The 12,491-nt window shown below is 38.9% G+C and overlaps 1 protein-coding gene across 1 annotated transcript in view; it reads right to left on the bottom strand.

The window, feature by feature from the left end:
* The window catches only part of LOC308341657 (mitochondrial adenyl nucleotide antiporter SLC25A24-like), a gene marked incomplete at both ends in the record, with an annotated part of 52,512 nt that overhangs the window by 26,768 nt on the left and 13,253 nt on the right, over positions 1-12,491 (bottom strand). The window contains 3 exon segments of the mRNA XM_080801677.1: positions 3,116-3,161; positions 3,163-3,243; positions 12,334-12,465. Of these exon segments, the coding sequence (XP_080657803.1) occupies positions 3,116-3,161; positions 3,163-3,243; positions 12,334-12,465 (259 nt within the window).

The following is a 12,491-nucleotide window of genomic DNA, read 5'->3' as shown; positions in this document are numbered from 1 at the left end:
GTGAGACCCCAAATATTCTGGTATTATCAGACACTTGATTAAGCATAACAGCAGGGAGGAGTTTCCTATGGCTGCTGTAATGAAGTATCACATGTGAGTACCTAGAAAAACAGTAATTTATGGTCTCACAGTTCTGGAGGCCAGAAGTCTGAAACCAAGGTGTCAGCAGGGCCATGTTCCTTCTGAAGATGCCAGGGAAAGATCTGTTCTATGCTTCTCTCCAAGCTTCTGGTAGCCACAGGTGTTTCTTGGCTTGTTGATATATCACCCCATTCCTAACCCCATCACACCAAAAGGCCATTTCACATCATCTTCCTCTGTGCATAGCTGCTTCTGTGTCCAAATTTCCCCTTTATATGACATTAGTCATATTAGATATTGGGCATTACGCTAATGGCATCATTTTAACTTAATTACTTCTGTAAATACCTATTTTAAAATAAGGCCACAGTCTGAGGTATGGGAGGCTCAACGTATCTTTTTTTTAGGGTGCACACAGTTCAACCCATACCAGAGGACATATTCCCTTTTGCACCCACAAAAAGCATGCTGGCCAAAGTGGCTGAGCTCTACGCAGAGGTGGCCACTGAAGCAGCAACAATGATGACACAGAAAGCAGGCAGCTCAATCAGACCTCACAGCTCAGCTAGATCTTAGATCTAGCCTAAGAGCCTAAGATCTGTAGTCTAGGTGCCAACAGTGGAGCTTCATACCAACTGTCATGACTCAAAACAAATGAAGTCCATGGGAATTTGGATGGCAACTCTGCCAGAATGGCACCTCCTCAAGACTTTGGGGACTGAGCTGTGATATTCCAGTTTGACCGGTCAAGGCAGAAATGAAGAGATCTATATTGCTAATCACTGTATTACTTTTGGATTTCCACCTTGCCTCAGAAAAAGAGTTCTCTTTTATTAGAGTTCTCTTTATTACCAAGAGCTACAAGCACTGATTTGCAGCTTTACCAGAGACAATAGTAGCATTATGTTTTTACTAATGACAATCTGATTTCACTGATTATCTGACACAGTGGATTTTCAGCTTACAAATGATGATCATGGTGGTAACCACCAATAACAGGTGAAATTCTAGAATAGCATAAGAGCAGAACTACTGGGACAAGAAAGCAGCAACTGATTACCAGTTCTAATTGAAAGACATTAGTAAGTAGTACCTCTAAAACTTCAGGGTAGTATTTCAATAGCAGGACCCAGAAAGGCCTACAATTCTTTCTAAAAAGTGAATGGAAGCTTGAAGCACTGCAATTTGGGTATCAGAGGTCACTAAAGCCTGTGACATTCAGGATACATCTTGTTTTACCTAAGAAACCATCAACATAATCCTTTAAATAGCTTTTCTGCTACACTTAGAATTTTTCAACTAACAAAAACTAGATTTCTGAAAACTTAAAAACTAATACATATGTTTTTAGATTGGGTGTAATTAGGCTCTAATTACCCATTAGCCACATATGGATAAGGAAATGGTATTTTACTTTTACCTACAGTCTTTATGATTTAAGGGTTTGTGATAAAATACACCTTTTCTCTGTAAATCAGCATAGATATTGATCACAACAATATGTATTAAAGTGCAAGTTTGGAAACATCCCAAATGTCTTATAATACAGGAATGATTGGATAAGTCTACTCATAAATGGAATATTTCAGAGTCATTAAAAACCATGTTTGTGAAGAATATTAAATGAAATATAAATGCAGGGGCCTCAAGGTGGCTCAGTTGTTAAGCATCTGCCTTTGGCCCAGATCATGACCCCAGGGTCCTGGGATCAAGCCCCACATCGGGCTCCTTGCTCAGAGGGAAGCCGGATTCTCCCTCTCTCACTCCCCCTGCTTGTGTTCCCGCTCTCAGTGTGTCTCTCTGCCAAATAAATAAATAAAATCCTTTAAAAAAAAGAAAGGATAATGCTTACATTATAACATTAAAAGAAAAAAGTAGGACATCAAACTATATGTAGTGTGACTACAATTTTATTTAAAGAGAGAGAGAGAGATGCCTGGGTGACTCAGTCAGTTGAGCGTCTGCCTTCTGCTGAGGTCATGATCCCAGGGTTCTGGGATGGAGCCCCACAAGTGACACCTTGCTCGGTGGGGACCCTGCTTCTCCCTTTCCCCCTGCCTCCTGCTCCCCCTGCTTGTGCTCTCTCTATCCTCTGTCCCTGACAAATAAATAAAATCTTAAAAAAAAAAAGGTATGCTTAAAAAAAGAGAAAGAGAAACCAAGCAAGAAACAAAAAGTCTAGAAGAAATTATAAAAATATATTAAAATGTTAAACCTTATCTCCAGACAGCAGGGTTACAAGTAACTTTTACTTTCTCTTATCATCTTTGTGTTATCTAACTTCCCTGCAACCAAAATATTTTCAAAATCAGCAAGCAAACAATGGCATTTTTTAAAATTACCATGATACTTTTAGCTCATACATTGCTAAAGAGTGGAGAGGTCTACTCCTTAAGTACAGAAGCTTTAAATTCAGAGGACAAATTCATTTATTGAGAAAATAGTAACCAGGGGCATCTCGGTGACTCAGTCAGTTAAACATCTGCCTTCAGCTCAGGTCATGATCCCAGGGTCCTGGGATTGAGCTCCACATGGGGCTCCCTGCTAAGTGGGGATTCGGCTTCTCCCTCTCCCTCTGTCCCTTCCCCCTGCTTATGTTCTCTCCCTCAAATAAATAAGTTAAATATTTAAAAATATAGTAACCACACAAAAATTATAACACTATTGGGGCACCTGGGTGGCTCAGTGGGTTAAAGCCTCTGTCTTGATCCTGGAGTCCTGGGATCAAGCCCTGCATCGGGCTCTCTGCTCGGTGGGAAACCTGCTTCTCCCTCTCTCTCTCTGCCTGCCTCTATGCCTACTTGTGATCTCTGTCTGTCAAGGAAATAAATAAAATCTTTTAAAAAAACTTATAACACTAGTCAATGATATTTATATATTATTCTCAGAAAGAAAAAATTACTGCTAGACATGCAATAGAAATAACTGAATCTCTGATGGTAAGAGAAAGTTAAAGCCTGCTAAAACAATGTCCTTTAGTACTGACAATTATTATTCATGTCAAGTTAATTACGAATAAGATACAAACACACACCATCATTATTGTCATCTAGACTATTAAATGCTAGCCTCATTTTTTTTCTCATGGTCTTTAAGGTACCACAAAAATTCTCCAAAGTCCAATCCTAAATCCTCATTGGTATTTCCAGCTTTAAAAATGTCCTACAAGAAAGAAGAAATTGATTGCGGAAACATATTGCAAGTAAACCCACTGTAGCATGCTAATATTGGCACATTTCACTCATATTAATTACTGTCTTAGTTTTTCAGTCGTAGGTGAAAGGCTTCTAAGAACATTTGTGATTTTTTTTAACTTGTGCAATACTAGAGAATAGCCACCATGTCATTCCAAATAATTCTGAATTTATAAGTAGGTATTTCACAGAGGTAAACAATGAATGCCAAGTGCCTTGAGAGAGGAAAGATACTAAGATACATAATCTTTGCCATCACGCTCTATTAACTAAATGAGAGAAAATACTTAAATTTCTAAGAGAACTTAAGATGGTGGAGTACTAGGGTAACCCTGGGCTTCTTCCTCCCTCAAACACAGCTAGCTAAACATCAAATCATTTTGAACACTTAGGAAATCAATCTGAAGATTAAGAAAACAATTTGCACAATTAGAGGGAGAAAATATGGCAGATAGGAGGTTCGGAGCCATGAATTGGGGGAGAGAAAAGCTGCGGTGCCACAGAGGAGAGGGAGTACTTTTTGTGGAACAAAGCTGGGGAAGGCGAGAGAGAGTAGTGGAAGGGTCTGTGAAAGACGTCATGGTGTGGGGAATCCCTTGGTGGCACTAGGAGAGAAAGGTCCCTTTCCCAGAGTACATTTGGAAGAGGGTTTTGATTTTTCTTGCTTTTTATAAAATATTTTATTTATTCATTTGAGAAAGAGATTGCAACAGTAACAGAGAGCATGAGTGGGGAGAAGAGAAACAGGCTCCCCACAGAGCAGGGAGTCCAACATGGGGCTCGATCCCAGGACCCCGGGATTATGACCAGGGCCAAGGCAGATCCCAATTGACTGAACCACCCAGGTGCCCCCTGGAAGAGGGTTTTTACCTCTCCAAGGACAAAAGACCCACCAGGCATCACTGAGCAACAACTCAGCAGCAGGGGTCAGAGGCGTGGGCGGGCGGAGGGCAGATAACCTGGTCGCAGCTTTTCCCTGTACATCACCATAGACTCCAGACTCTGATACAGTCCAGGCAACTGCTTTTCTGGGACAGAACAGTGCCAGGCACAATGCTCTAAGGGTCTTCACCAGCGGAAGGGAGCAGGTCCACACTGTGCTCTGCCCATTAAGATCTGGAGTTTTGAAACCCAGCCACGGGCCAGAGATAAAACATAGATGAACTCTGGCGCCAGGCATGCCCATGGCTGGGCAAAGACAGACTGAGGGAAGGGATTTGATGAAAGCGTGGGGCAGAGGAGAAGACACGGTTCTCTTTTCTGTGAGGTCCACCTATATAGGGAGGCCATGAGCATCCGTCCCTGGAGATGAGAGGGCAAGGTGATGCCATCTTCCACCCCACCCCCACCAATACCAGCACTGTCAGACTTCAGAGAGAAACACAGCATGTCCAGTAGAGGTTGGAGTCACTTACAACAAACCCAGGGCCCCTGTGCCTGGCAGGGGCATTTTTATAAGGACAGTCTGACAGTGAGACAGAGCAGTGGGCCTCTCCCTCAGAAGACCAACACAGGTCACCATCATGTACCAGGTCTACTGATCATAGAGTGTCCCAAAGTGTCAGCCTCAGTTCTAGTGGAACTGGTTTTTTCTTTTTTCTTTCTTTCTTTGGAATCAGGCTCATAGTTTTTTGTTCTTTTGTTGATCTGTTTGTTTCCTTTTCTCATTTTTTTTTTTTTTTTGGCTCAGGCTTCTTTCTTTTCTTTTTTTCTTCCTTCTTTTTCTTTGGACTCAGGCTTATACTTTTGTTTTTCTGTTTGTTTTTGCTCCTTCTCCTTTTCTTTTTTCTTCGATCAGGCATTTCCCTCCCCCCCTTTTAGGCATATATAACAAACAAATCAAAGCATACCTAATTAAAAGTCCAAGCACTCCCCACTGCAAAGAAGGATGACCTCTGCAGAGGACTGACCTGTGAAAATGAGCAGCCAAAACACAAAAGCATACACCAGAGACACTTCCCGAAATGCCAGGCCCTGGACAGTGTATGGCCCTTTCATAACATGTGAAAGACAGAAACCTAGACATAATGACAAAATGGAGGAATTCTCCCCAAAAGAAAGATCAAGAAGAAAGCACAGCCAGGGATTTATTCAAACAGATATAAGCAATATATCTGGATAAGAATTTAGAACAACAGTCAAAAATACTAGCTGGACTTAAAAGAAGCATAGAAGACACCACAGCAACACTGGCTGCAGAGCTAAAAGACCTAAAAAATAGGTCGTAATAAAAAACTGTATCTATAACTGAGATGCAAAACTGACTGGATGTAATTACAATGATGATGGAAGAGGCAGACTATTCAATAGGTGACACAGAAAATAAAATTATGGAAAATAATGAGGCTAAAAAGAAGAGGGAAAGATAATTATTAGATCATGATTACAGACTTAGGGAATTCAGCAATTTCACAAAATGCAGTAATATCTGTATCATAGGGGTCCCAGAAGAAAAAGAGCAGGAAAAAGGGGCAGAAAGTTTATTTGAACAAATTATAGTTGAGAACTTCCCTAATCTGGGGTAGGCAACAGGCATTCAAGTCCAAGAGGCACAGAGAACTCCCTCAAAATCATCAACAACAAAAAAAGTCAACACCAAGACATATAGTAGTGAAACTTGCAAAATACAAAGATAAAGAGAGAATTCTGAAAGCAGCTAGGGACAAAAAGTCCTTAAACTATAAGGGTAGCCATATAAGGTTAACAGCAGATCTGACCACAGAAATTTGGTAGGCCAGAAGAAAGTAGCATGATATATTCAACATGCTGAATGGGAAAAATATGCAGCCAAAAATACTATATCCAGCAAGACTGTCAATCAGAATAGAAGGAAAGATAAAGGGTTTCCAAAACAAGCAAAGACTAAACAAGTTTGTAGACACAAAACCAGCTCTGCAAGAAATATTAAAGGGGACACTTTGAGCAGGAAAGAGACACCAAAAACAACAAAGACTAGAAAGGAATAATCTACAGGATCAGTGACTTCACAGGTAATACAATGGCACAAAATTAATATCTACCAATAATCACTCTGAATGTAAATGGACTAAATAATCCAATCAAAAGACATAGGATAAAGACCCATCAATATGCTTCTTACAAGAGACTCATTTTAAGGGCACCTGGGTGACTCAGTTGGTTAAGCATCTGCCTTCAGCTCAGGTCATGATCCTGGGGTCCTGAGATCAAGTCCTGAGACAGGCTCCCTGCTCAGCAGGAAGTCTGCTTCTCCCTCTCCCTTTGTCCTTGCCCTCTGTTCATGTTCCCTCTCTTACTTTCTAATAAATAAATAAAAAAATTTTTTAAAAAAAGGCTTAGAGGGGCACCTGGGTGGTTCAGTGGGTTAAAGCCTCTGCCTTCGGCTCAGGTCATGATTCTAGGGTCAAAGAGCATTGGGCTCTCTGCTCAGCAGAAGCCTGCTTTCCCCTCTCTCTCTCCACCTACTTGTGATCTCTGTCTGTCAAATAAATAAATAAAATATTTTTTAAAAGGCTTAGACACAAAGATACCTCCAGATTGAAAACAAGGGGGTGGAGAATAATCATGCTAATGAACATCGAAAGAAAGCTGGAGTAGCCATACTTATATCAAATTAGATTTTAAACCAAAGTCTATAATAAGAGATGAAGAATAGCACAATATCATAATAAAGGGGTCTATCCAACAAGAGGATCTAACAATTATAAATATTTATGCTCTAATTTGGGAGCAGCCAAATATATAAATCAATTACTAACAGACTTAAAGAAACTTATTGATAATGATACAATATAATAATAGGGGACTTTAACATCCCACTCACAACAATGGAGAGATCTTCTAAGCAGAAGATCAACAAGGGAACAATGGTTTTGAATGACACACTGAACCAGATTTTACAGATTTTACAGACACATTCAAACCATTTCATCCCGGGGTGCCTGGGTGGCTCAGTGGGTTAAAGCTTCTGCCTTCAGCTCAGGTCATGATCCCAGGGTCCTGGGATCGAGCCCCGCATCAGGGTCTCTGCTCAGCAGGGAGCCTGCTTCCACCTCTCTCTCTCTCCGCCTGCCTCTCTGCCTACTTGTGATCTCTGCCTGTCAAATAAATAAATAAATAATCTTTAAAAAAAAAAACAAAAAACAAAACAACAACAAAAAAAAACCCATTTCATCCCAAAGCAGCAGAATACACATTCTTGTCAAGTGCACATGGAACACCCTCCAGAAAAGATAACATACTGGTTCACAAGTCAGGCCTCAACCAGTAGAAAAAATTAAGATAATACTATGCATATTTTCAAACCACAATGCTATGAAATGTGACGAACACAATTTAGAAAGAATAAAGAACATAAGGACAAGAAAACACAAGAACAAATTTGGAAAGACCACAAATACTTAGGGGTTAAAGAGCATCCTCACTAAGGAATGAACGAGTTAACCAGGAATTTAAAGAAGAAATTTAAAAATACACGAAAACAAATGAAAATGAAAATACAACAGTCCAAATTTCTGGAACAAAGAAAAGGCAGTAATAAGAGGGAAGTATATAGCAACACAGGCATTCCTCAAAAAGCAAGAAAAGTCTCAAATCACAATCTAACCTTACACCCAAAGGAGTTGGAAAAAAAATAACAGCAAATAAGGCCTAGAACCAGCAGAATAAGGGAAATAATTAAGATTAGAGCAGAAATAAAAGATACAGAAATCAAAAAACCAGTAGAACACATCAATGATACCAAGAGCTAGTTCTTTGAAAGAATAAACCAACTTGATAAACCCCTAGCCAGACTTATCAAAAAGTAAAGAGAAAGGATCCAAGTAAATAAAATCATGAATAAGAGAGGTGAGATCACAACCAACACCACAGAAATACAAACAATATAAGAGAATATTTTTACACTAACAAATTGGGCAATCTGGAAGAAATGGACAAATTCCTAGAAACATATAAACTACCAAAACTGAAACAGAAATAAATAGAAAATTTGAATGGACCCATAACCAGCAAAGAAGTTGAATCAGTAATCAAAAATCTCCCAACAAACAAGAGTCCAGAGCCAGATGGCTCCCATGGGAATTCTACCAAACACCTAAAGAAGAATTAATACCTATTCTTCTGAGGCTGTTACAAAAAAAATAGAAATAGAAGGAAAACTTCCAAACTCATTCTACGAGGCCAGCCTTACCTTGATTCCAAAACCAAGGACCTCACTAAAAAGGAGAATTACAGACCAATATCCCTGATGAACATGGATGCAAAAATTCTCAATAAGACATTAGCTAATCAAATTCAACAGTTGATTAAAAGGATTATTCACCATGATCAAATGGAATTTATTCCTGGGCTGTAGGAATGGTTCAATATCTGCAAATCAATCAATGTGATACTCCACATTAATAAAAGATAAGAACCATATGATCCTCTCAATACATGCAGAAAAAGCATTTGACAAAATACATCATCCTTTCTTGAAAGAAACCCTTAAGAGAGTAGGGATAGAAGGAACATACCTCAAACCTCAACATCATAAAGGCCATATATGAAAGGTCCACAGCTAATATCATTCTCAATGGGCAAAAACTGAGAGCTTTTCCTCTAAAGTTAAGAGCATACACAGATGTCCACAGTCACCACTACTGTTCAACATAGTGCTAGAAGTCCTAGTCTTAGGAATCAGACAACAAAAAGAAATTAAAGACATCCAAAGCAGCAAGGAAGAAGTTTACTCTTTGCAGACGATACGATATTCTATGTAGAAAATCTGTAAGACTCCACCAAAAAATTGCTAGAACTGATGAATTCAGCAAAGTGGCAGGATATAAAATCAATGTACAGAAATCTGTTGCCTAGCTATACACTAATAATGAAGTAGCAGAAGGAGAAATCAAGGAGTTAATCCCATTTATGACTGCATCAAAAACCATAAGATACCTAGAAATAAACCTAACCAAAGAGGCCAAGTATCTCTACTTAGAAAACTATAGAACACTTATGAAAGAAACTGAAGAAGACACAAAGAAACGGAAAAACATTCCATGCTCATGGATTGGAAGAACAAATATTGTTAAAATGTTAAATTGGATAGAAACATGCAGAAGAATGAAACTGGACCACTTTCTTACACCATATACAAAGTAAGTGCAAAATGGATGAAAGACATAAATATAAGACAGGAAACTCAAAATCCTAGAGGAGAAAATATGCAGCAACGTCTTTGACCTCAACCAAAGCAATTTCTTACTAGACATGTCTCCAGAGGCAAGGGAAACAAAAGCAAACATGAACTATTAGGACTTCATAAAAATAAAAGGCTTCTGTAGAGTGAAGGAAACAATCAACAAAACTAAAAGGCAACTGACAGAATGGGAGAAGATATCTGCAAATGACATCATATAAAGGGTTAATGTCTAGAATCTATAATGAACTCATCAAAAGCAAAACACACAAAATACAGAATCCAGTTAAGAAATGGGTGGGAGACATGAACAGACATTTCTCCAAAGAAGACATGCAAATGGCTACCAAACTCATGAAAAAATGCTCAGCATGACTAGGGATCAGGGAAATACAAAGCAAAACCACAATGAGATATCACCACACACCTGTCAGAATGGCCAAAATTAACAACTCAGGAAACAACAGATGTTGGTGAGGATGTGGAAAAAGAGGAACCTTTTGCACTGTTGGTGGGAATGCAAACTGGTGCAGCCACTTTGGGAAACAGTATGGAAGTTCCTCAAAAAGTTAAAATGAGAACTGCCTTACAATCCAGGAATCACACCACTGGACATTTACCCAAAGAACACCAAAATACTAATTCAAAGGGATACATGCATCCTTATATTTATTGCAGCATTACTTAAAATATCCAAATTATGGAAGCAGTCCAAGTGTCTGTCAATAGATGAAAGGACAAAGATGTGTTATATACCTACAATGGAATATTATTCAGCCATCAAAAAGAATGCAAGCTTATTATTTGCAACAACATGGATGGAGCTAGAAAGTATTATGCTAAGTGAAAATAAGTCAGAGGAAGACAAACACCATATGATTTCACTCATATGTGGAATTCAAGGAAAAAACAAATGAGCAAGGGAAAAAAGAGAAAGAGAGAAAGAAGTAAGCCAAGAAACAGACTCTTAACTCTAGAGAACAAACTGATAGGTGTGTGAAGGGGTGTCTGTGGGGAGTGGGGTGATAGGATTTTCTTGCACACTTGTTATGATAACAGCAGCAGATAACGTATGGAATTGTTGATTCACTATATTATATACCTGAAACTAATATTACACTGCATGTTAACTAACGGGAACTTAAATAAAAACTTAAAAAAAAAAAACCAGTGGCACCTGGGTGGATCAGTTGGTTAAGCATCCAACTCTTGATTTCAGCTCAGGTTATGATCTTAAGGTCTTGAGATCAGCCCTACATATGGCTCTCCACTCAGCAGAGAGTCTGCTTGAGATTCTTTCCCTCTCCCTCTGCCCCTCCTCTCTAAGTAAAACCTTTAAAAAGTAAAAAAAGAAACCAGAAAACAAAAAGTTAAAGAATAAAGATGGGGTCCTTCTATAGTTACAGTCACTTGGGTAATTTGAAATGTGACATTGGGTAATCAATTAAAATTCTTTTAAAAGCCTTCTTTTTTAAAAAAATATTTTATTTATTTGACAGAGAGAGGGAGTACACAAGAAGGGGGAGTGTCAGGCAGAGGGAGAAGTAAGCTCCCCACTGAGCAGGGAGCCCAACACAGGGCTTGATCCCAGGATTCAGGGATCATGACCTGAGGTGAAGGTAGATGCTTAACCAACTGAGCCACACACATGCCCCTAAAAAGGTTTCTTTATAAAAGAGGGGGAAAAAACTCTATGAGTGAGTAGGGATTATTCCCTTCTTCAGGATCACCACTGCACTGGACAAAGCCCCTTACAAGTGAATGTTGTCACTTTATGAAGAAACTTTTCCAGTACTCTAAGTGTCTTTCAAAGTATGATTTATTACCTCCAATAATGCTTAAATATAGGATGAAATTATCCAGTCACTTTTCAAATAAACTTGTCAGGAAAGTATAAATCATAGCTCAGTGAAAGACAAGGAAACTCATAATATCCTGCTCTGTATCCATTCAGAACATGAATTAATCAGTCATGCTCAGAATGAAGTGAACTTAGATGCCTCATGCAAGTGAACAACTATGTGCCTTAAACTCTTAAAAATAACTTTAGTTTGTGGGGAAAAAAATGAAGCCTTGCCATTTGCAATGACATGGATGGAGCTAGAAAGTGTAATGCTAAGCAAAATAAGTCAGTCAAGGACAAATACCATATGATCTCTCCCATATGTGGAATTTAATAAATAAATGAGAGAAAGCCGAACCAAGAAACAGACTCTTAACTATTGAGAACAAACTGATGGTTACCAGAAAGGAGGTGGGGAGGTGGGGATGAGGATTAAAAAGTACACTTATCATGATGAAAATAAAACAAACTGAAATGAAGTTAAAGTAAAGTAAGATAAAATAGAAAAAAAAAGAAGAAAAGAAAACACAGCTAACACTTTCAGGAACAGAAATGGACAAGTTATTCAGTGTGTCTGTGTTCAATAACCCAAACATCAAAGGAATGTATGGCTGTGTAAAGGGCTTTAATAACTGACTTCCTGGACTACTCTGGCTGTAAGCTCCAGAGAAGTTTGTGGAAATCTTGGGCTTACTGAAGAAATCATGTGACTATCACATGCTTAAGGTTGACAATTTATGGCAGCATTTGAGGAAAATAAAATGATTCATTTTGAAAATGAAACCAATGTGTTAAATTCCAAAAGAGGTGATATGTGTATTCTTTTTGTGGTACAAAAAATGAAAAGCTACTGGCCTTTCAGTCATTTTTCTGTTTTGTAAAGAAAAAGTAGAATCCCACCCTGCACTTAACTGTCTCGCATCCTTTCTCTCAGAACCAGTTCCATTCACATTGATTTCCTGGGAAGATTTCAGAAAACTGATTCTTTCCAATTTCAGTATATGTGCTGCTGCAGCAAGCACCTGGAAACATATTCTTAATCAGCGTGCACTCACTTGATCTTGCTGAATGGCCTGAAAGTGCATCTCCTGACCAGGCTGACGGCTGTTAAAATTCAGAGGCAGGAAGTCCTGACTGCTGGTGTGACATGTGGTGCGTTGTTTTTCTACCCAAACTTGGCAGGGCCTCTATTTTATAAAAAAATCTTTGCCAG

This window comes from Martes martes (assembly GCF_963455335.1).
Source record: "Martes martes genome assembly, chromosome: 4".
NCBI lineage: Eukaryota > Metazoa > Chordata > Mammalia > Carnivora > Mustelidae > Martes > Martes martes.
Note: the sequence above shows the minus strand (reverse complement) of the source record. Positions and strands in the feature narration are given on the sequence as shown.